The sequence below is a fragment of the Podarcis pityusensis genome, assembly GCF_964106645.2.
Source record: "Podarcis pityusensis genome assembly, chromosome: 5".
In the NCBI taxonomy this organism is placed as follows: Eukaryota; Metazoa; Chordata; class Lepidosauria; order Squamata; family Lacertidae; genus Podarcis; species Podarcis pityusensis.
In genome coordinates, this window is record NC_138032.1 from 64,056,871 (window position 1) to 64,081,745 (window position 24,875).

General features: G+C 39.0%; 1 protein-coding gene across 5 annotated transcripts in view; it reads right to left on the reverse strand.

Annotated features, from left to right (window-relative positions):
• TNKS2 (tankyrase 2) overlaps positions 1-24,875 on the reverse strand; it is a 29,342-nt gene that overhangs the window by 3,367 nt on the left and 1,100 nt on the right. Inside the window, exons 2-26 of one of the 5 annotated variants that reach the window (XM_081004545.1) lie at positions 22,390-22,614; positions 20,770-20,865; positions 19,820-19,856; positions 18,737-18,812; positions 17,724-17,818; positions 16,704-16,770; positions 15,844-16,030; positions 15,349-15,470; positions 14,471-14,562; positions 13,672-13,750; positions 12,522-12,693; positions 12,257-12,346; positions 11,585-11,664; positions 11,190-11,332; positions 10,224-10,389; positions 9,154-9,373; positions 8,231-8,340; positions 6,597-6,785; positions 5,477-5,726; positions 4,379-4,461; positions 4,061-4,181; positions 3,451-3,548; positions 2,804-2,878; positions 1,861-1,966; positions 258-444 (exon numbers count right to left, since the gene is read on the reverse strand). In XM_081004545.1, coding sequence (XP_080860671.1) covers positions 258-444; positions 1,861-1,966; positions 2,804-2,878; positions 3,451-3,548; positions 4,061-4,181; positions 4,379-4,461; positions 5,477-5,726; positions 6,597-6,785; positions 8,231-8,340; positions 9,154-9,373; positions 10,224-10,389; positions 11,190-11,332; positions 11,585-11,664; positions 12,257-12,346; positions 12,522-12,693; positions 13,672-13,750; positions 14,471-14,562; positions 15,349-15,470; positions 15,844-16,030; positions 16,704-16,770; positions 17,724-17,818; positions 18,737-18,812; positions 19,820-19,856; positions 20,770-20,865; positions 22,390-22,614 — 3,166 coding nt within the window. Of the gene's footprint in view, positions 1-257; positions 445-1,860; positions 1,967-2,803; positions 2,879-3,450; positions 3,549-4,060; positions 4,182-4,378; positions 4,462-5,476; positions 5,727-6,596; positions 6,786-8,230; positions 8,341-9,153; positions 9,374-10,223; positions 10,390-11,189; positions 11,336-11,584; positions 11,665-12,256; positions 12,347-12,521; positions 12,694-13,671; positions 13,751-14,470; positions 14,563-15,348; positions 15,471-15,843; positions 16,031-16,703; positions 16,771-17,723; positions 17,819-18,736; positions 18,813-19,819; positions 19,857-20,769; positions 20,866-22,389; positions 22,615-24,875 lie in introns of all 5 variants that reach the window. The other 4 variants (XM_081004544.1, XM_081004547.1, XM_081004548.1 and 1 more) reach the window with 4 other exon arrangements.

Consider the following 24,875-nt stretch of genomic DNA (forward strand, 5'->3'; position numbering starts at 1 on the left):
AACAACAGGACTAACCCTCCCTTCTCAGACCCACTGTAACTCTGTATCCTCTCTCCTGAGAGATGTGTCAGAAAAGTAACATATATATTCTCTAAATAAGCAATGATGAGTCTTCTACAAATTTTAGTACAATACATATAGTTCTGTTAGGTTGTTTATTTTATTGCCCGCCCTTCAGCACAAGGTTCCAGAGTGGGCTACAACAACGTAATCACAAAGATTACAAACCAGGTCAAACAACTTTTACTGCAACTTACCTATGGCAGACATAACAAGATCTGTCTTTGTGAATTGGGCAACCAGTGCCACCACCAATACCATACACATACTGGTTGCTTTTGGAGGAATTTTCAGCAAAATAAATTCCTGCTCCAAACATTCCGCCTATGTATGCATGCCTCTCGTCAAAACCTTTATGAATAATTGCATTCACAAAAGGGGAGCCTGTGAGTACATTATAATAAAAAGTGTTAGTCTTTATTACAGTCATACCTCATGTTACATTTGCTTCAGGTTACGTCCCGCGGCAACCCGGAAGTACTGAAAAGGGTTAGTTCCGTGTTTCGCCACTCGCGCGTGCGCAGAAACACAAAATGATGTCAGTGCATGCACAGAAGCGGTGAATATCAACCCGCAGACGCACCGCTGCAGGTTGCGTTCTTTTCATGTTGTGAACAGGCCTCCGGAACGGATCCCGTTCGCAACCAGAGGTACCATTGTATATATGTTCTTAGCACTGAATATTCTACCATCTTGTAAATAATACTCATCACTATCCAGGGAAATACTGCAGGGACAGTTTTATTACAACAAAATCAGAAGCACTGTCCAACTGAATACATTAGGGGGAGGGGGAAGCAAAAAAAGGGGGGTGGGGATACAAAATCAGGAGTGCCTTGTTGTTGCTTGCACAAATTTTGGCACCAAGCCTGGTCCATAAATCCCATTAATAGTGTTGCCTTAATATCACAGGAGATGTTTGCTTTAGGCCTGCAAACACATCACCGCTGTGCTATCTGGGGATGGTTTGACACTAAAGGAGGCATGACTGGCAACCAAAAATCCTGTTTCATGTAGGGATGCTGCAGTCAGGAGAAATGACCCTTGAGACTCACAAAGCAGATCTAGGATGCACTGATGTATATCAGGCTGCAACTGTAAATTAACAGGATAGACAGGTGCCTGGCATAGTTGATGACTGGCATGCTCATTGTGACAACCATCTTTTGGGGATAAAGTGCTTTTGCCCAGTCTCTTTGCTCACAATAATGGGCCTTTCACAATTACACTTGCTGGAAAACTATATATCCCACCTGCCTCTCCTTATTGCTTTCTGTGTTATCATACTCAGGGAGAATACTTGGCGTGTGTGGGTATAAATAATAAACGCACAATTATTAAATACTGGCAAACAAAGACAACTAAAAAGAGCAGAATGAAAAGGCTAAAACAGCTGAGCATTAAAAACCAATATTTTTATGTTCACTCAGCTTTTTAGGCTTTTAATGCTCAATTGTAATGGAAATCTCAATGAAAAAAATCAATACAAATTGTTCTGTATAATATAATCCCAGATTTGAGAAGAGATTTAAGCACACAATGCCATTTTTAGAGGTTTTTCGGTTCTTCTCTTTTCCAGGCACTTAATGCTAACAGTATTGTACAAATACCAGTAAAATATTAACAATATGAAACTACATGGTAGCTACTGGTCAATAATATTTATGAGTTTTAGAAGACTTTAATGCTAAACATTATTTGGAGTTGAACTGCAGATCATTTCAAATTTCAGAATTAAAAAAAATCAGAACATTATCAATAGTAATGACTGGACATGAGAAAAAAAATAATTTGAAATACCATGGAACAACATCCTTTCATTAGCATGATTATGATTCTCTTCAGAAACTTCTTTCCTCCTGTGAGTGTATCTTTCCCAGAGCTTTTTGTTACATACTTTTTGTATCTAAAAGGGCAGAAAATCCAGAATTCACAATTAGTTTTCTTCAGTTGTCTGAAGTATAAGCAACTTCCACAAATCTGCTTAGGAAAATGAATTACAATTAAGAAATTCAACTTTCTTGATTTTGCCCTGAATACAGAGAATTATTTCTTTTCTCATCTCACTATAAATGCTAGTTAATAACGTCAAGATGCTTGCTTTATCATCTATCATATTGTTGTACAATATCATTGTGCTCCTCTTGAACATATTCTAACTGAACTGTCACTATCTGTACTTTTTGTATTGAATTTTTCTCTAACCACACTTCCTTACGACCCCCATGTGTGTCTGCATATGTGTATGTGTGTGTATGCAAGAAATGCATTTCAGGATTACACTTTATGCATTTGATGAAACAGGACTGTATCCAGAAAAGCAGTTCCATTAGTGTAAGGAGGGTGGGGTGGGGGGAATCCCCAAGAACAGATTTAGGGATGTGTGTGGAGAGGGAAGAGAAGTTTCATTCACACCCAGAAGTCCTTGGGCTAACGTAAGTATTTCACTGGAAATCACCCATGGCCTCTAGACCATGACATCTTAGGCCATAATAACATTTATTAATGCCACAACTCACCTTAGTTTTCTTCCCACTGAAGTGTTTCTATTTCTTTAGCAGCCTACTGACAGCATTGTCAATAAACTGAAAGTTGCACATTTGTTTCTAATTCATTACAAATCCAGTTTTTGTTTCCTTGGCACAGTATATATTTCAACTTTCCAGACTGCACAATTAATTCAAGGGCAAGAACTGATAGCACGAACAATGACTTCTTGGTGACAGACACACCAATTAGTTACCTTTAGGATGTTGTATCTGTTGAAAACCCCGCCAGCATGTCCACCATCTCTGTGCTCTCGAACAGTGCTCTGCATCTGAAGTGGAATAAACAAAGACTCTCTAACCATAACTTTTATTAGATTCCATTGTGCTGAATAAAAAATTGCTCGGTGTCTTTGAATGCAAGGCAACTGCAACTGAGCTATGCTCCCACAATGAATTTTATAATTATTTCCACAAACATAAGCAGAATTCAAATGGTAGGCTGCTTTAAAACTGGCTATATAGAATTTGCAGAGCCACTTGTGTGTTCTGGCTCACCACACTGAACCTCTAATCCCATCTTCACATGTCCTGATTTAAAGCAGGTATTCTGTCCCTCTTTGAGCCCAACCACAGCAAATACATGTCAGCACTATGTTAGTTCAGGGTATTTGGAAAAGTCACAAGAATTGCTTGGCCTATCTTATCTCAAGTGATACTATCTCCTCAGTTGGGGACAATAATTAATAACAAAATTAAAAGACATAACATGAGGATGAGCACCATGTGTTTAACACTGAATCAGCCAAGGCTGGGGGAAAAGGCTGAAAAATGAATTAAGTGTATTACATCTGATTACACAACAGTGAGGTTTTTTATATGGAATATGAATTGAAAGATATACCTCTTCTTCCACTGACTGAAACTCTTTATCATCAGGGGATAGGTCTATGAGGATTGTTCCACTACCTGAAGTATTCAAAGCTAGGTAGGGGTTAAGACCTATGAGAAAATGCAACAGGTAATATTTAGACACATACAGCTCAATTAAAAATATATAATAGATAAGGTTGTAGTTTTAGAACTTAAGAGTTCTATCTAACAAAGCTGTTCTTAGTGCAAGGACTTCTGGTTGCACAATTTAAACTTTCCCCTCTCTCTTCCCTCAATTTGCGCCTGAATCTGTCCTGGGTTTTTTCCCCAACAGTCTGGAACAGGTTTTTGGGGAGTCTGTGCAAATTCTGTTGTGCAAGTAAGAAGTCCTTGCGCTAATGGAACTATTGGATTCAAGCCACAGAATTCATATAATACATAATAATTTTTGCTTGCAAGGTTTCCTGGTTCCAATACTATAGAAAAATGAGCTTGCATATCACACACATGCTCTAAACCCCCCAAAAAAACTTAGGGTGACACTGAGCGGTATTAAGCCCACATCTCCACATCAATATGTTCCCTTCCTCTTTTCCTCCACAACTTGCAACACAACCCTGAAAATTTCATCTGCATCATACCTTGTTGTCCTGAGATTAGTCTTTCAACTCCCTTAATTATTTTGTGTCTGTGCCCGTAAGCGTTAATACCAATTTCCTTTAATTCTTTGTGTCCCATTTCGACCAGTACATCTAATGTTATCTACAAAGAAAAGTAACATAAATGCAGTTTCACATTAAACTCAGATTACGGCACAGATCTTCAGCATGGAAAACTTCAAGTTGCTAAGAACTGAAGCTATTATGCGCGCACGCACACACACCCGCAATTTAAAATTTCTCATTTTACATTTACATCTACATCTTGCAACTTGTTTTCCTAACAATAAAGCTACGCACCTGCTCTCTCTCAAATACGTCAATTAGATGTTCAAGTCCAAGATTTCTCACAAATTGATTTATGCTAAAATCAACACCTGAAACTGTATAAGAAAAGCAGACATTAGTTGCATATTAAAGGGCTAAGTGTATTTTACCTTTTCTGCAGGTTCACGAGAGTATAAATTAGAAACAATCTTCTGGATACAGGTCCAACAACACTTGGGACATGCTGTGGCACGCTTTACAAGTTCGTGGTAAACCATAGCCACTAGTCTGCAGTAAGCATGCTGATTTTGCCTGCTGTGCTCCTTCCCACAAGAGAAACAAACCCACAATCTGTGGCTTAGTGTTAATATTAAAATTATGATCAGCAAGTCAAGAACAAACTTTGAGCACAAATCATAGTTTGTCTGTAGTGAAACACATCCAAACTAGAATTTTCATTTAACACAATTAAGCTGGGGACTGTAGCAAAGTGGGCAAAATGACCCAATCCCAGTAAACCATTAACTATGATTGACCCGTGAATGAAGACAATGCATGTTTTAAGTATAAAATCAAAGTACTTGCTGACCTTATATTCTATACAATCAAATTAAAACATATTTTGCTCGATTTATTCTTAGGGAAATCTTCTCAAACCTGTACATAAATCCAACAAAGTGGAAGTACAAAAAATTATTTCAGAAATAACTACAGGAATGGCACTGGGAGGATGAGGGCATTGTGTGAGAAACCGTTCGTAAATTTAACACACATAAGCCTCACATTCAAGTAATCTTTCTACCATACGGCTAATCAAGTTGCCCTGGAAAAAAATGTATTGGCATGTGACTATCTAAGAAACAGAAAAGATCATTTTTGGATATATCTATTTATCTAAAATTCAAATCACACATACATGCCTTTCACTGAGTGACCTGCAGAGCACTACTGTGCCTAAAGTTACATCAGATTCTATCTGTCTGCAATAATGAAACTGGTGTGGATAGGAATACCACTTTTAGCACCATTGGTATATGTTGCAGTCTTTGATGCATGTGTGGACTGTCCTAATTCTTCATAAATCATCCACCCATCTGAGAAAGCCAATTCATCAGTAAAGGAAGGACTCACCTTCCTTCTTCTCCAAACCAGCGGCCCCATCAGCACTACTTGTACTAACAACTGAAAGTTCAGAAAAGCTACCAGACAAGTTGTCAAGGCTACTGGCAGCAGACAGATTAGAAGGGCTGGATGGAACAGAAGAAAGTGAATCTGCTGAAGATGCTGTGTTTTGAGATACATTTATAACCTGAGGCTTGTAACAAGATGGCAAGGCGGAAGGTGGCATGGCAGCTGTCAATAATGCACTAACATCATCTGCCTGAAAAGAATAATTAAAAAAATTAGAATATCATTAAGACATTCACAAATTTATTCAAGCATATATGAATACAAGGTAACATTTACAGTGAGTGGCCTTTTACTTGAGCTATCCTAAGAAGCCAAGTTTTCTTACATTCTGCTATTTACCAGTATCACCAGATATATTATCACTCTTATCCAGAGTCTGCTTGTGTATAATTACAATGCAATGAAAGGCATGACCCTAGAGACAAATCCTATACAAAAATCACTCACTTGCAGTGTACCCCACCTTACACATTAAAAAGGTAAAAAGACCATTTTTTTAATGTGGCAAACACTATTGTAGAAAGATTGGCAATGCAGCCCTATACATACCTACTCAGAAGTCCCCTTAAGTTCAAGAGGATTACTTCCAGGAAAGTATGCTTATGATCCTAGGCTAAATATAAACTGCAAGCTCCTAGGGTGCCACAGAGTGCACAATGATGCTATCTTTAGCATTATACTGAGTAAGAAATTCTGTGTTGCGAGTTTTGGACCTAGACATTTTTAGTCACAAACTGTGAATGGCAGGTCGCTATCAATAGTTTAACTTGAAGACATAAAGTAGCCCAGAAAATACTAGGTAATAACATCAAGCAATATGTTTGTAAATGAACACAAATTCAATAACATAGTTTATCTCCTCTCTGAAAAATGTACTTCCAAAAGCCACACCTAAACTAAATTCCTTGAGTCCATCTTCAGTCCCAACTTTAGGGAACTGCTTTTTAGCTTCCAGCCCACCATAATAACAACACGTTTTTAATCTCTCAAATTTCATGTCTGGGTCAGGAGCCAGGAACTGAAGCTTAATGCAAACTTCTCAAAAAATCCCATCACTTACGGTGACTAGGTCTAAAGGCGTTTGTCCTTCCTGGTTTTTCAGAGTAGGATCAGCTCCATGTGCCAACAATAAGGCACAAAGCTGTGTCCTTCCTTTCTGGGCTGCTTCATGCAAAGGTGTGAAAGCCCATTTGTCCGTAGCATTTACACACGCATTATACTTTATAAGTAAAGCTGCTACATCTACATGCTGGAAAATAAAATACATTTATGTAGTGCAACCCTGGGGGGGGGGGGAGTTTGCTGCAATTTTCCTTTGGATTTCCTAAAAAAGTGAACGTTGCAAAATACATTCCATCAAAACAAAGAGGGCAGTTCAAGTCTCGGTACTCCGCTATTGCATGCAGGTCAGCTCACCCCACCCTGTTTTGTGGTTTGTTCAAATAGCCACCCTTTCTTGGAAGCTCTAATATGAGATATGATATTGCTAGAAATGCCTTTCTTATTCAACTGTTTGTCTCCATCTCTATACAGGGAGACTGTGGGGCATTGGGGAACAGCCTGCTGGAGAGAGAGACAGCTTCTTGCCCAAGGCCATCAAATGACCTCAATACCAAGTTGAGAATTGAGCAGACAGCTTCTAGTTCATACTCCATGCTCTTAAACTCTAGCCCCATCTACATGTAATCTTTTACCCATGTGTGTAAACAACCAGCATGCTTAACAGCATGGCTGTTTTACAATACTGTGAGTAGAACATAGCTATGGAGATTACCTGTTATGATGGTCACTAGAATGGGCAACGTCTGGATAGCGCCTTTCCTAGGGAACATCATGCTGGGTAATCTCCATATCTAGGAAGCCCATGACAGTATATACACTCAATGTACGTACAAAGAACACTTGTTCTGCAAGAAATCAAATGTATTCATACACTTTCTTTATTCAGGGCATTAGCAAAGTGTATAACTTGGTTCACAGAGCCACAGAGACCGTTGCCTCTGTGGTATTCTGACCATCAGCCTAATTTGGAAACTATTCCTTCGAAGTGTTCTAGGATTAGAGAGCAGATCAGGAAATAAAAGAAAGAAATGGCTTAATCTTGCCTGTAAACTTTAGTTTCTCACAATCTAAACTATCCTGGTTAGATTCCCTTCTTCACTAGAGTTGCGCTAGTAACTAAAAACGTCGACCCTCACCCTCCAAAATCATCTGTGGCAGCTGGTTTCGGAAGTACTGCTTCTAGTCTGTTAGCAGTATGCCTCTATCCCATATATTCTTTGGAGTGAGATGGGGGGGGGGGACACACAATCAGAGCAGTAACAACAGAAGTTTTAACTACATGTTCTCAATAGATAGGTGTGAAAATCAACAGCTTGAGTTGGAATTCACTGAAATTAAACATGCAAATACACATGAGTTGAAACAGCATGAGGGACACCTGTGTGTGTGTGTGTGTGTGTGTGTGTGTATTACTCAATACTGAGTTATGAAAAAGAACTGTTTTCCACAAATATTATGAAGTTTAGAAAGCTCTCATACACCCTGGGCTGTATCCAGGCAAAATACTGGGAGAGTGAACACACAATCCTGTATTTAAGGAAACACCAACAAACATTGATTTGTGCTCAAATAAATTTTAGATCTTCTGGTTCAATCATTCACTTCTTCCCATAGAGTTTATGATATACTTACCCCATAGGATGCTGCATTGTGTAGAGGAATTAGACCCCCTTTATCTTGTGCATTTACATCAGCTCCATGCTGTAACAGATATTCTGCTACCTCCAAATTGTTGTAACCAGCTAGCAAGAGAATAATTTTTTTTTAATGGCTTATCAAAAGGCACCTGAAAAATATTACTATAAATGTATCAACAAACTTCTTTTCCAGCTTACCTGAACCATAAAGTTCTGAACTATTTTTTTTTAATTGCAGAGTAAACACGGTTATATGTATACTCCGAGATGGAGAAGCCCAACTTAAAGGCAAAACACAAGCTTCACATACATAGCCTTCCATGTTCAGCCTTGTGTGTGTGCGTCCATTCCCATGAGGTGCTGTTAGCAAGCTTACAAGGCCGAGATACTAGACTTGCACAGTCACCCGTCACTCTTGCTATTTTCTACTATTGAGACAATTTCTTTGGGTTGTATCCAATCTCTCTTCCCCTTTCCCGCCCCCTCTCCAGAGGTTCAGGGAAGCCCTCCTAAACAGTGTAGGCTGCACTGCACTGAGTGTGAAAGGTTGCCTAAAACCAGGTGGGGTTTTTGTAAGATCTCTCAACCCAATTTCAATTCCCTTGGTACAGAACAATACAGCCCATGTTTTTCCACTGGGCCTCCGATGCTCTGGAGAGATTTCTTTTTTCAGGGTGAAGGGGAGTGCAAAGAAAGAAAAGAGAAAGATTGGATGTAACCCATTGTAACTGTCTAAATAGCAATTTTTGAGGGTACAGAAGACTGCAGGAGGAAGGAAGTAAAAAAGCAAGATTAGCCTGAGGATCTGCGTTTAGCTTTTGCAACTGCTGACTACAATCCAATTACTTTAAATAACCCCTTTTCAAGTTATAGTCCAAGACAGATCCTTAACAAATGCATTAATATGGTAACACCAACCTGCCAAGTGGAGCGGAGTGGAGTGTCGGCCTTGTGTATCACGGCAATTTACATTATCAGGGGAGCACAATTTCTTCACCCGAGCCAAGCAGCCCTTTTTCGCAGCATCTAGCAAAGCTGCATCTCCTCTAATGAGATCCTGAATATCTGTGTCACCATCTTTAACAAGGTCTAATGGTGTGTTTCCATCTCTGTTTTTCTTTGTGGGGTCAGCCCCATGCTAGATAAGAAAAAAACCCAACAACACATTCATTAGCTTTCATAACTCAAGTAGAAACATATTTAAGATTTGTATCATTGTCAGCTGATTATTTCTTTCTCTATTAACAAATATTCAAATATACTAAGAATGCTCACCAGCTCTATGCGTACCCCAATTAATGAGGCAAACCAAGGTGATTTGGGTTGTGGTTCCATGTTGCTGACTTGGGTCCTGCTATTAACAATGCATCTTCAGGAGGCTAATGGACCCTCCAAGCATCCTCATTTCCCCCCACCCCACAAAAGGTTAAATGCACAACCATTCTCCCACCTTCCCTTTCCTGAGAAATGAAACCAAGCTGATTGGGGAAAAGCAGAGGGTGAGCGAGGTGGTGGGATCTTCCATTTTCATGGATAGGTCTAGCTTTTATAATGCGTTTGACATTTACTGTAGTATTGTGTTTTAAAGTTGTAAACAGTCTTGCAGCATTTTATATGAACGTGCAGTATATAAAATAAACAAACACACAAACACTTTTAAAGGTTCCTGCAGAAAGTCTGTCCAACATTTAGCAGGTTTAATCCACTTAATTCCCCATTATAATCCATGGGGATGAAAGACAACTTCAGATTTAAAAGATCAGATTTTAACCCAAATAATGAATTGAATGGGAGCAATATGGCGCAGAAATGAAACACAGTGGACTGCTTCTAAATACAACAGACACAAGGTGAATCTTGTGGTAGTTGCTCTAATATAGAACATGGGATATTTTGAAACATTTCTTTAAACACAAATTTAATACCACTAAATGGAAATAAGCAAACTAATGAAACTGAAACATGCTTCAGTTTTTCATGTGACACACCTGTAACAGAAGCTTACAAATCTCGTATTTCCCTTTTGCAGCAGCTTCATGTAAAGGAGTGAACTTCCACAAATCAGCTACATTGACAACTGCACCATGTTTAACCAGCAGTTCAGCCACTTCATAGTGTCCATAAGAACAAGCATTGTGCAAAGGGACAAGGCCTCTGAAAATATGAAGGAAAAACATCCATCAGTGTTTGCATCACTTGGCAGGGTACCTTATTTTGGCTAACATTTTCAGTATCTTAAAAAATACCTCAATTTTCTAATGACTGACCTAAACATACAGTTAAGTATAGCTGTTATTAAAAACAAAATTATTTCAGAAAAAAGAAGTGCATGAAGAATTATGTGTTCATATGGAGATAAATCAAATACTTTAGTCAACTAGATACATTTAATTCAAATAGCCTCTAGTTACAAAGCAGTCTTCCCCAACCTAGTACCCTCCATATATTTTGAACTACAATTCTGATCAGCATAGGCACCAGATTGGGGAACATTAATATAGTGTATATATTTAAGGTCAACACAAAGATCATACAGCCATCATAATTCTGTAATTTGTAAAGTTGACATCAGCTAGAAGACCAGTTGTTGGGGTTCCAGGCTTTGCAAATGTTAAGCTGCTGAAGGTATAGAGGGGGACTTGAATTCTAAAATTCCTAGACATTTAATATATGCTTGAGGGAACATTTATCCTTGTGTGGTGGATAATGCCTTATCTATATAATGAAACTAAACTTAGATGACGAAAAGATTATGAGTGGGGGGGGGGGATAAGCCATGATACCCTATGATACCTATTTTTTCTAGAAAAAAATATTTGAAGCATAGCCCCCACCCAAAGCATTCTTGATCCAATACATGTGTCAGGCACTAACACAAAGAAGAATGGAGAATTGTCTTCCGCCCTCTGCTCCACTGCCTACATTCACTATGAGCTATTTAATGGAATATTTACCCCTTGTCTTTTGCATGAACATCAGCACCATGCTGCAGAAGATACTCAACCACTGATACTCTGTTGTATCCTGCTGCAAAGTGGAGTGGAGTGGACTGGCGGCCTTCAATATCCCGGCAATTCACGCTTTGTACCGTACATAACTTCTAAGGAACACAACAGTTGAGACACACGTTACTTCAGCCAAATATTCAGCCAACCCCCCCCAAGCAACTGTCTTGAAATCAGAACTTTTATATGATTTTGTATTTCAAAGCAATTAAAATAGTTATCTAAATTTTCAACGTTTTCTCATCTCTGAAGACCTGAGAATAATCTTCACAAATTAGCCTGCAACACTTATATATGTCATCTTTTTGATAGAAAGAAAAGCCACAATCCGTTTCTAAACTTACTTTTACTGTGTCCACATCACCTGCCTTTGCAGCTTCCAGCAATTGCCGATCTGCTTCTGAGTTGCCTAAAGGGACACCTTCTATAAAATAAATGAGGGTATAAATTACTTAACAAAGTTCAAATAGCACAGATGACAATAATAAATAGCCATTAATACTAACCCTTAGAGAAATACCATTTTGAGATCTCATAGTCTACAAAAATATAACTATCCTAGACAAAAGGCTTGATTTACAATTTAACTGAACATGCCAACTAAACTTTCAATTACCAGTTAGAGAAACTCAGGTACAACAAGTAGCTGCAGGACTATTATTAATGCAATATTAGACATGCGCTGTTGGAACTGAACCTGACATTTTTTCTCAGACATAAGTATTTTTCATAATGAATTACAGTATGCAGTATTAACATACACAAACTGTCAGATAATTACCACCAGCTGAATGACAAAGGTTCATGAAACAGCCAACTAAAGTTGCAACTGCAACCCACAATCTTATACTGTAGACATAACTTTAGCAAGATGAAAGAAAGAAGGAAACCACCACTCATTACGCTCTTCATCTCTGAATTGGAAAAGGGGGTCACTTGAAGAAGAGTGACGACACTCCCCCACTTTAACATTGTGCAATAGCCTAGCCTGAAAAAGCAAGGCCAACCATTTGTACCTATTCTAAGAAAACAGGCCACCATTAATTGCCCATGACATTTTTTCTGTTTTGAAGTTCCTTCAGCATGTTCCTCAGGTGGAGAAGAATCTGTGGGCGCAAGGGATGAAGGTTTCAGAATTAGTTTTAGCTTGTAGTGCAGCAAACATTTGCTGGTACTGCAAATCATACACATCAATTATTTTTCAGTTCCAACAGAAAAAAATTTCTAAAGATTGCTTAAGTAGCCGATACATTGACAAGGCAGAAGTGTTAAAATTATTACCTTGTAATAATTGCTGAACACTCTCATTTCCCATCTGAGAGGCTGTGAAACCCTGCAGTGACACAATTGATGGATCACACCCAGAGCTCAACAACAGGCGGCAGGTCTGCAGATGACCACAGTGTGCTGCTCTATGCAGAGATGTCTGCCCAAGGTTATCCAAAGCATTGACCTAGAGATGATCACAGAATGTTAAAAATATTAACATAAAAGTGTGCAGAATACATTTTTCAAGAACAATCTGAAGGAATTCCACTTACAAAAACCAAAAAACTACAGTGTGGAATATTGGTTTGCAAATTTTATTGCCTGCAAAACATCTTTACAGCAAAAATGGACTGTTTATCAAGAGTTCAAACATTCCCAAAAATCTTCATCTTAGTCTCTATATAATGCCAAGAATGTAACAGTTGGGCAAATCACAAAAAGATACCGTATTTTTCGCCCTATAGGATGCACTTTTCCCCTCCAAAAATGAAGGGGAAATGTGTGTGCGTCCTATGGGGCGAATGCAGGCTTTCGCTGAAGCCTGGAGAGCGAGAGGGGTCGGTGCGCACCGACCCCTCTCGCTCTCCAGGCTTCAGGAAGCTATCCGCAAGCCTCCCAAGGCTTGCGGACAGCAGCCTGCAGCCCAAAACCCGGGGAGCGCAGCAGCGCTACAGCGCCGTGCTCCCCGGGCTTTGGATAGCAGCAGGCTCCCGGACCTGTTCTGGGGGCTGGGGAAGCTCAGGCTTCCCCCGCCCCCAGCCTTGCAAGCTCCAGGAGCGATGGCGAGGTTGCGCAACCTCGCCTTTGCTCCCGGAGCCGTTCTGAAGGCTGATGTCGGGGGAAGCTCGGGCTTCGCCCGCTCCTAGCCTTTCAAGCTCCAGCCCCGAGGCTAAAAATGAAGCCAGGACAGCTAGCGGGATCCATCCTGCTCGCTGTCATTGCTTCTTTGCTCTTTGGGGCTCAGGGGAATAAAAATGTTTTTCTTTATTCCCCCCCCCCCCAAAAATAAGTGCGCCCTATGGGCCGGTGCGCCCTATAGGGCGAAAAATACGGTACACGCCTGAAGGTTATTAGTAGGAGTAAGTTACAAAATTTGCAGGTTTGCAATTCTCTACTTTATTATATACAAAAATATGCCTGATTACAATTAAGTGGCTCATACCTTTGCTTCATGTTTCACGACTACTTCAACAACATCATTATGACCTTTTTCTGCTGCCACATGGAGAGGTGTCAGGAAGCTTGATTTAAAAAAAGTAATGACAGTTTCCACTGAGTTTTCTTAGTCTGATAATTGATAATTAGTATGCAAATACAATGGCTAGAGCATCAGTTTGCAACTGGGGAGAACTCCAATTATGCATTATTTATTTAAGTATTTATAAACTGCACTTCTCATAAAAATATAGCAAGGTACTATACATTGATAAAAGCAACATTAAAATAATCTTTGTGTGGCCTTCGACAAGTCAATGGCTACATCTGCATGTCCTGTTAAAGTTTACCATGAAGTCCATAAACCAGAACAAGCTGCAGCCTTCTCCTCCTTCCATGCAACCAAGTAGTTCAGAAGCTTTTGCTTCTGTTTCAAGTTAATTACAGTTTGTCATGTTGCCTGCACCTGGAATTATGGCTGACGTTAACTATGGTTTCAACAAGATAGCTTCATAAACCATGGTTTGAAGTTGACTTGTTATGCAGTGAGCACATTCTAAGGCAACTAAGTCTGCACACTGGAATGAACCAGAGGCTTCACCTGTCTCCCTAGTTCTCATCTCACATGGCCAGAAGGACTTTGGCAGCATTTAGATTCACTTTCTTCCAATCTTAACTTGTTCTGTTGTATGCATCTACAATCATGGTGTTTATCACAAACTGGACAATTTCCAAACCACTAATGGAATGACTGTCCTGAGATGCTTGGAAGCAGGGTGGAATAAAAAAGTGAAATGAAAACTCACTCTTTTGTCTTTTCATTGATGTTGGCTCCTTTTCTTAAAAGCAGTTCACAGATTTGTTTTCTTTTAGGATATGGAGATGCAGCAGCACAGTGCTATTAAAAGTGAAATCATTATATCATTTGCTTATCAGCTTATGGTGAAACCAAACTATATGAAAATATGTGACTTTCAAACCAAACCACATGGAAATATGGGAGTATTTTTTTCAGGCCTAAGTGCTTAGGAGGAATGATTTTCATGGAGATTACCTCTGGGAAGGGTTAAGCCTCCACCACTGCCATCTCCACAACAGAAAGGTCACACCCCCAACCAGCACTTAGGCTAGAAACAGCCTTGCATTAAAGTCAACTGGGATGCTCTTTCCATGTTGAACTGCTGCACTAGTGACAGTTTTCAGAACTACCTTGAAAATGCTTCCCATGCACCAATCAAGTTTGAAAAAAAGCATAACTGTCATTTGGAGGGGTCATAGTGCTGGAGGTTAACATGCTCTCCCAAACTTTACCCTACCCACCCCGTGTGGCAATTAAGACTTGAAAATGCCTTCCATGGGCTCCAATGGGAGGCTGGTTTTAAGACTAACTGCTGCATGCAGGGGGGCAGGGGACAAGGAAGGGTAGCTGAGGACCAGATGCAGAAGCCACACAGGCCCTACACCTTTTACTCAGGTCTTAGTTGTTCCCTTCTCCTTAGTCAGTATTTTAGAGATGAATGAAATTCAAGGAACTATCAACAAATGGATTTGGATAAACTATGCCTAAAAAACAACAATGCAGTTAAACAGTATGGCCACCAAAGCTGGTTAAAAGGAAAATAGCTGCATGTCAGCTTGCCTAGTTTAGCTACCACACAACATAAATATATATTCAACAAATTACCAAGGCAGTTTCATGAGTCTGGGGATGTTTGAAATTTACAGTCTCAAGAGAAAGGTGCTTTTTTACACGAGCTGCATCAGATTCCCTTGCAGCATGTAGCAGTGAGTGACCTTTGAATTCATCTAGAAGAGAAAACAAGATTTCATGATGTATAGGTCTCAAGTCATTATCACAGGTACATCTTATTGCTGCTAGGATAGAATTACTTTCAAACAATACACACACTGTTCTGCATTAAGACACATTTGCAGAAATCATTAAGAATGGTTTCTCTAATTTCAAAAAGATAAAAAAATTGTCTTCTCACAGAATAGTCATCATGCCTAGTCTTGAGGGGGGAAAGATGCCTTTAAATGTATTGATACTAGAAACTTTTAGTATCACAAATCATGACTGGCTACAAAGTGTGGGTCCCTACTGGAAACTGGGGGGGGGGGGGGAATATGTTCATTTCCATCAGTTCTTCTCAGTGAATCCCATTTCCTCTATACTCACATGCCAATCGTTCTTTCAACTGAGGTGTTGGGGCCAAGTCGATTGTACTTTTATTATGGCAGTTTAACAGTGTAGGATCAGCACCATAGCTCAGCAAGAGAGAACACACTTCCACTCTGTTCTTAGAAGCTGCTTCATGCAGAGGAGTAAACTGCCACAGATCCATTGCATTCACAAATGCTCCATGCTAGGAGAGGAAAGATAACTTATGATTTTATGCTGGATAATACTAAACTAGAACTCTGATGTCATAGGGAAGACATGATCCATGTAACATGATCCCATAAACACTCATATACAGAAGGTTGAGAACTTTTTTTAAGGAAACTCCTTTCCTTCAAACAGTGACTGCTTAGCTTCATGACAAGACACATGCCTTTATCCATAAATGGTTTGACCTTGAGTTTCCTTAAAACAAAAAAAACCCAAAAAAAACCCCAAGACCAATACTTCCAGGAACAATCTCAAAACACGCTGGGCAAGTGGTTGTTACAGCCAATATAATTACAGTAATTTCAGAAGCCCAGTATCTTTAACTTGAATCACTCTCCTAATCCCATGTTTCTCGCATGAGACATTTTTATCAAAAGAAAAAGTAGTATTACTTGATCCCATACAGAAAGTGTAAATTTAGCATTTTCAGACGTACAAGCCCTAAACACAATCAGTCCAACATTTTCTTCCATAATTTCTTTTACCTCATGCAATCTAAAATGGGTTACACATTAAATAATATGCATACTTCAATGACCATTTTGAAAAATCTAGGTGACAGGAAGTAATTTTCAAAATACCAAAACAGAAAGAAACAAAATTGCAATAACCTTCCCATAAAAATTGCACACAATTAAGAAACTTACCTTTACTAGAAGTTCTGTTACTTCGTAATGTCCATAGGAGCAAGCATTGTGAAGAGGAACAAGATCTCTGTGGGGGGGAAATCCCAATAACTTAGCACATGAACACTGAAAAATCTCCTTCAACAAATAAAATATTGTCAAACACGGTTCATTATTAGTATCAAACAGAAAGCCCAAACATTCATCTGACAAAATGAAAAACCAAACATTGGCTGGGGGGTGGGGGTGGGGAGTTCCTCTGTCATTGGGCTCAATGCTCTTCAAAAGTATAACAACTGGGTGGTCAACTTATAGCAATTAAGTCCTACTGAAGTCAACAAATAATATTGTTGTTTTTAACTGGAGACGTTCAATCAAGTTAAATTTGATTAGAAAGAAAGTCAGTTGGCATTAGAGACAGCGATGTGGTAAAAAATAAATATTTGCAGATGATCGGCCCATAATTGAAGATAACAGACTGCAGAATTAACTCACAAAATTTGAAGGAATGCAACAGTTATAAAACCCCTGGATTGACCGAGTACAACATGTTGGAGGAAAGACTCTGCATAGTTCTCATGCAAGTCCATGTTAAAACATGCCCTTTTTTATTTAATGAAAAGCTTCATGTAATCATCTGATTAAAGCGCCAATCAGTCATTCCCTTCCCACATGATTGGAAATTACATGGGTAAGAGTAGAAGCAGTTGGCAAGAACTGCCTCCTCCGGTGCAACACATTTGCCAGTCTTTACACCCCTCCATGCTTCAGAAGACTGTGCTTCAACTCATGAAGGGGTGCACAAACTGGCAAAGATTATATGCCCCCCAAAGTGGGGCTTGCTAAGGCATCCCAACCCTTTCAAATAAAGTTAATGTCCAAGAGGGCTTCTGAATTTAGAATTTCTAAAGGCCCAGTTAAGATGGCCTATTCTTTGAACAAAGTGCCACAAGTTGTGGCATGCCCATTTCAGAGATAAATCTAATCCATGCTTCAACAGAATCTACAAAATCATACCACAACCTCCCAAGAAAAACCTACCCTTTATCCTTGGCATGTACATCTGCTCCATGCTGCAGCAGGAGCTGCACAATCTTAACACGGTTATAGCCAGCTGCCAAGTGTAATGGAGTTGACTAGAAATAAAATAAATAAATCTGTTATATAAATAGAAGGAAATTTTCCATTAAAATTATAATAATAAATCAGTTAAAACATTCTACGTTATCTGTAGCATGACACTGGGGGCTGCAAAGGGAGGAGTGTCAGCAAAAACTCACATCCTCTACTACCTGGCAGAAGGATATTTAGAAACATAAAAAGAGCCTGCTGGATCAGATAAGTGGCCCATCTAATCCAGCATCTTCATTTTCTGCTGGATCAAAGCCTTCCCTGATTATTCAGAGCTGTTCCATCCATGGAATGCTACCTCTGGATCCAACCCATAGATTTAGGAGGGCCTTTCTCATAATAAGTTACATTTCAGTACAGCACAGTGAGCCAGAGAAAGAATGAGGCTTAATTTCCCACCTCTGTTCAAAGGCAAAAATTACTGCAATCTTTTCTCAAGCTAAACTAGTTACATAAATATATTTAAAGAGGACAGCATAATAAAGGGGCAACAGATTTTGATTTCTATCCACACCCCAGACAAATATAATTTATAGAAAGTAATTAATGCTACCAAGCACACTAGTAATATTACTGATACAGCAGGCATTTCTGGCAAAGAAAACCAATGCATAATCTCTATATTAGATTCCTTAGTAACATTTGTTTCTGACTGGCTTTCAAAAGTACAATTTTATTAAAAACCAAAGAACAACTGATATTGCCAAGACAGAATATCCATGGCTCTTTTGTTTATACAGCTAGGGAACACACATAATATCAGATTTCTACTTTAAGTAAACATTCCTGAATTAAAATATAATTCAAAACATTAACCAAAGTATATGTTACCAAATACATTACCAAATACATTTTAATGTAAAGTGTGGTGTGTGTTTTTTTTAATCTTACATTTTAAAGTGGGCATTTGAAAACAAAAATACCTTTCGGCCATCGCTTGCATGACAGTTGACATTTAGTGGTGTGAGAAGAGCCATCAGTTTTTCTTCATTTCCACTCCTAAAAGGCAATTAAAGACTCCTGAACATTTGGCATGCATCCTTCGTTATTCAACTTACACAATACTGCAAAGCAACTACAAACAGCTACCTGAATGCTTTACAATTAAAAATAAAACTTTGGAATAGATTTTATTGGTGCAATGGTACTAGCTTACTGTACTTCATATATCATATATTAAAATTCTTAATCACAGTTGCTAGCAACATATCTATTGTTATTTTATTGTAGAAACACTCGTGGTTGCATCCAACGCTGCAAGAGCAGCATTCCATTCACATTTGATGTGTGTGAAGATTCCAGCAAGAAGTGTAAAAGTTTGCCCCTTTCATTGAAGAATGAAATCTAGGAGGACATGTAAGGACAGAGCTTTCTCCAACCCTCTATATTAAGGTGTGCAGGTGTGGGGGTTACTTCTGGACTAGACACTTGCCTTTTAGGAATGGGACTGAGATTAATATGGTGCCTCAGGCAGGTTGTTTGCATGCTGGTTCCTGGTTTCCTAAAAAGTATTGTTTTATTTGTCCGGGGGGCAATGAATTTTAGATGGATTCTATCTTTGTCAAGACAAAATCCCCTGGGTGTATGTGATTAATTTACCTGTTAAGAAGTTTGACCAGGGCCAACTTTTTGTTTAGGACGTAGGCCAGTACTGTAACCAATGAAAAGAGTCAAGTAGAGTAGAGTAGAGAGCAAGGCAGCCTGGCTCTAAGGCCCATGCCAGTATGTGTGTGCAGGCCCTTCCTTGAATGTCATTCATGCACTGTCCCTGCCTCCCCCACCTCCACACACAGAGTGGATTGCCTGCATTGGAGAAGTATTGCCATTGCATGGAGAATGCCAGACATTAAGATCATGGTAATAATTTCCAATCCATAACTGTACATAATAATAGCCCTTGTTATGCAGAATATGAAAATCTTCAATGTGTAGCCTGTCTCATTTTTTGGGTATTTTTGAAAGAGGCTGGGCAGTAGATCCAGCTTACATCTTTTATTATTTCCTACCTGGCACTTTCCAAGAGTTCATCTTTCTTGTATTCACCTGAAAGTTAGCAAAAAGGAGATAGGATTCTTTAATTTCAAATACAAATGTGTAAAACTTTTATAAAGCAAGTTTTTTTTCCTGTGTTTTTTATCCTGTCCTCCCTCCCCAAATAGTATGCTGGCTTGCTAGAAACAAAATCTGATAAAGCGATATTCAATATACAATAATTAAAATTACTGTTATAAAGTCATCTCCTTCCAAAGGCCTGGATGAATAAAAATGTATTCCTCTTTCTCTGACTGCACACTACACACTGAGACATGTGGAGGAAGTTACTCCTTCAAGTACTTGGGACAAGGTCATTTACAACTTTTATGAGCACCAACACCCTGAACTGGATCCAGTTTGATAATTTTAAAATACTGGGTGTGATGTAACTAGGCTTTAGAGTAGACCTGTTGAAACTGAACGACTTAACTTAGTATGGTTTATTAATTTCAGTAGCCCTGCTCTCAGTAAAACTTAGATGAATACCACCCCACTATTTTTTTATAAAGTCAAAAACAGCTAAACATTCAGGCAAGCAGCAAAACCTATGGTATATACAAAATATAATTATGCCAATTTAGATAAATAGCACAGCTGGAATAAAAAGTTTAGCCCTCAAAATGAAACAATCAACTCTGAAGCTAGCTACTAAACGTGCACAAGTAGCACTCTTTTCAAATATTACTTATTTTGCATGATGGTAGGATAAACAAGCCATTATATTTGCTTTCCCATAGGAGTGGTAAAAAAACAAATGGGCTGTTCTTTTACCAATCTTACAAAGTATTACTGATTTTTTTTTTCTTAGCAGGTCTTCTCCAGTTAACAAAGAGTATTACTTTCACCAAGCATAATAGGAGCAATACCACCTTAGCAGTAGCCAAAACATAAATCTTACAGATTACAAAAAGACAACATTTACCTGAGAGCACTGCTTTTGCTGATGGATCCGCCAAGTCCAATGCTGTTCTTCCATCTGTATTTCGGATAGCTGGATCAGCACCATGCTGTAACAGTACTAAAAGGAGAAAAAAATAAAGCTTTCATCAGAACTTGACAAGGAAGTAGCTCAGCGGAGATGCTAAGGGATTAGATGCCCTAATCTAAAACTATAAAATAAGAGTTAGAATTATGCTAACCTGATAATGAAACATAACCCTGAACATTTCAGTGTAAAAGGCTAGTTTCACTTGGGAAGTGTACACATATTTTCAAAAGCAGTTATACAAACAGCAGAATCAAGCAAAGGTAGTTACAGAACTGGTCCTAAGGATGAAACAGAACAGCTGGAAAATACTCCATTGTGAAAACACAATTTCCATGCTTTCTTTTTCAGTCACAAGTACAGTCTATGCCTGCACATACACTCCCTTTCCTTCCTTGCTGCATGTACATACAGCAGAAAGCATTAGCTAGAACAGAAGGAAAGTGTTTTCTGTGTCTCTATCAGTCCCCCTCTCCAACACAGTGCTCTAGAAAGAAATTAATGTGAGCGCCAAGTAAATCCCTCCTGGAGCCCTAGGGTGGGAAAGGAGAAATGTATGGAAACATTTCAATGCACATATTATTCTGCAACTAGAATATGTACAGTGCACATATTATTCTGCATCTAGAAGGAGGCAGGCTCCATCGACTTTATAATAACAGCCACACTCACATGTAATTACAGTTTGACACTCCCCAATAAGCCACTATTATCACTATTAGGTCTGGGGTATTGTTTAGGGGTTTTTGTTGGGGGGCTTTGTTGCTGTTATTGATATTTTTTTTGTATCTTTATTTTATATATTATTGTTATGCTGTAATTATGTAATGAACATGGTCTGAACTATGGAAAGGCAGCATACAAATAAAATTATGGATGAATGGATGTAACAAGAACATACTCTGGCTTAAGGTTGGTTATATTATTGTTAATTAGGTTTGTTATGTGCAAACATAGATAATGTCTCTGAATGTATGCAGACAGATCCTGTCCAACCAAGCTGGATATTACCCATAACCAGCTTCTCACAAAAATGAAAAAGAAGAAAATTCATTTACATACTATCTATATAACCACTTATATTTAGAACAACTTGGTATTTCATGGATAGTTGACTAGTTTATATTATTTTAATAAAGAACAATGTATCCTCATTTCTACAAGAAAGCCTCAGATTGTTCGAAAGCTTGTTTTCTGATTTAAAAGATATGCATGATTGTGTCACTTTATATAAAAAAACACTGGAGACACTTTTAAACCAGTGGTTCTCATACCTTCGCCACCCAGCCCCCATGATGCACTACTTAAAAATTGCCTGTGGATTACTTTCAGCTCTGGAACCATTGTCAAAACCAGCACCATATTATGAAAAGCACAGGACCTAGGAGCTAGTTCAACAAACACAGCCCTGATAAGAATGGTTTCCATCTCTGTTGTCGAAAAAAAGTAAAAACATCCAGGATCAATTCTTGATTGTTCTGCAACTTCTTCACATATCACCTGAATGGTGACTGAACCACCAATGATCCAGAGACCACAAGTGTTTTCAAAAATTACCTATGCAGACATCAATTTTGCCCTTAATGGCAGCTTCATGAAGGGGAGTGTAGTTCCAATTATCCCGTGCGTTAGGATCTGCACCATGCCGCAAGAGAAGATTGACAACTTCAGCATGACCAAAAGAACAGGCATTATGAAGTGGAATGAGGCCCCCATCGTCTCGTGCATGAACGTTACCACCACTCTGAAGCAAATATTCCACTACATCCCTTCGACCAAAACCTGAAACAAAAAAGTAGTTTTACATAGTCAGTCTTCAAAGGAAGAAAACTAGAGCTAAGAAACAAAAATCTAACTTGCTAATCTTCCTTATATATTCCATGAGTGCTATAACTAGACAAGATGCCAAAGAACTGCTTCTGGCTAACCAAATAAAAGAAAGGCTGAAGAACAGAACAGGAGATCGCTCCTATTTTGGATATTTTAAATTTCCTGAAGTTTTGAAGTCTCAATATTTTCAAGAAATGGTGTGGGGGGTATACATTGTGTATTTTCTTATCAGTTCTAAGTATACATTCCCTAATTTTATTCAAACAGTATTTGCAAAAACACAATGTGTGCCCATAATAAATAAATTGTCAGTTGGCCAATACCCTATTTAGTTCCAAACATCTGACATTTTGGTGGTTCAAATAAAGGTATTGCCCAACTGTGGATTTTTTAAATGTTACAAAATGGATGTTTAATGCAGAAAGTATCATTATATAGTAAACAAATGGAAATTTTATCATTTGGACAGAGAAACAGTTGCCAGAGTCAGCATCATCAGTAAACAATACAGAATCCCCTGCATCTCTTTGAGGGAACCATGGAATAACTATAACTATACAAAATGTCAACTGGGGATGGGTAGCCTTCAGGATATATGTTGCCTGGTGCAACATAGTGGCTATGAGGTGGAGCCACAAATGGTGGCACAGGGTAGACAATTTGCACCTGACAATGTGTATATGAAAGATGAAGCCTGTATCTGAGTTACTCAGGGATCAGGGATTCTAAGACAAAACTCAAGCAATAGGCAGTAGAGCTGCAAAAAAGCTAATTAATGCTTCTATTTTACAAGTAGGAAACATAGAAGCTGAGATAAATGATTGACAAAATGTCAGCCATCCCAGAGCTTTTTTTTTTTAAATCAAGTTTGCATACTAATATTCAATTCAGTCAGAAACCCTTCTATATCTATTGCAAATCATGCAGATCTACCTTCTGTCTGCTCCTGCCATAAGAAATGATCCATCTGTTATGCTGCTTCCAATTCTTAAAAAATACTACGGTCTAACAGAACAGAATAGGATTTGAATGCACACATCTGCAGTATACAGTTCAGGAGCCCTCAACCCTCAAGGTAGGTTTGAAGGGGATGCTGGTGGGCACATGAGGTGAAAGCAAGCAAGTCAACTTTCACCAGCCCACATGGGCATGCTTTTCTCTGGAGTATCTATGAAAGATAAGCCACGGAATCCAATTTCGTGTGTTGGTTATACAATACAAAGCCCTGAAGAGCTCAGGGCTAAAGTACTTGTAGGGATGTCTTCCCCTCAGTGGGTTCCCCCAGTGAGTGTGGCTGGAGAACTGCTGGCCTGTGGGCTAAAGGGATTTGTCTCTAGATTCAGCCTATGACCTCCCCTCCTTGGACTTGCCCCTGCCCTAGCAATTAAGTTTCTTAATAAACCTAAATGCCACATGGGGGATTTCTTGATGGGGGTTGCAAGGGTTAGTCAGTCTCCCTCTCCTTGCGTGCTGCCCCCTCCTTAAATACCTGGGCCCTAGTTCGCATGTCACACACTAAGTCAAACCACAGTTTTGTGCAAATGCAAACATGCTTCTGGAGAAAACCTTGCACCACTATTGTTCCTCCCTGGTATTTTAGTTTAATGCAGAACAGCTGTTAAGCCAAAGTTTGGTTTAGTGTTTCATCCAAATCAGGCAACCTTCTCAACCACTACCTGTAAGTATAAGGGAGCCAGAATATTTGTTTGTTAAAAGCCATAGCATGGCTTGGTGTGATATGCTAATGTGGTCTGTTGCTGGTCTAGACATCATTAGGGTTTTTTTGATAGGATAAGTTTGCCTCTTCCTATCTGGGCAAATTAATGACAGTTAAGTAGTTCACCATGTCAGATGGACTAAACAACTTGGGCATTAAGGCTACATGCAATCCACAGCAAACTTATCTGGAAGCAAGCCAAAATCAGTAGGCTTTGGAAAAACCTGCATCTAAGAAGCTGCAGCCTCCTTTTCTCAGTTTGTCTATTTGGGTCAGCTCTAGCAACCTCAGCGTTGCAAAACACCACCTAAGCCTTGAATCTGAAGAAGGCATCCTTGTGTGCAATTACAAGATGGAATTACAAAATAATTATCAACTCTGATGTGACATCTGCACACATGCAATTGTGACCAATGATTTCCAGGAACTTCTAAACACACACTTGCCTAATCACAACAACCCATCTATGTGCATGTTTTACACACAATGTGCTTGT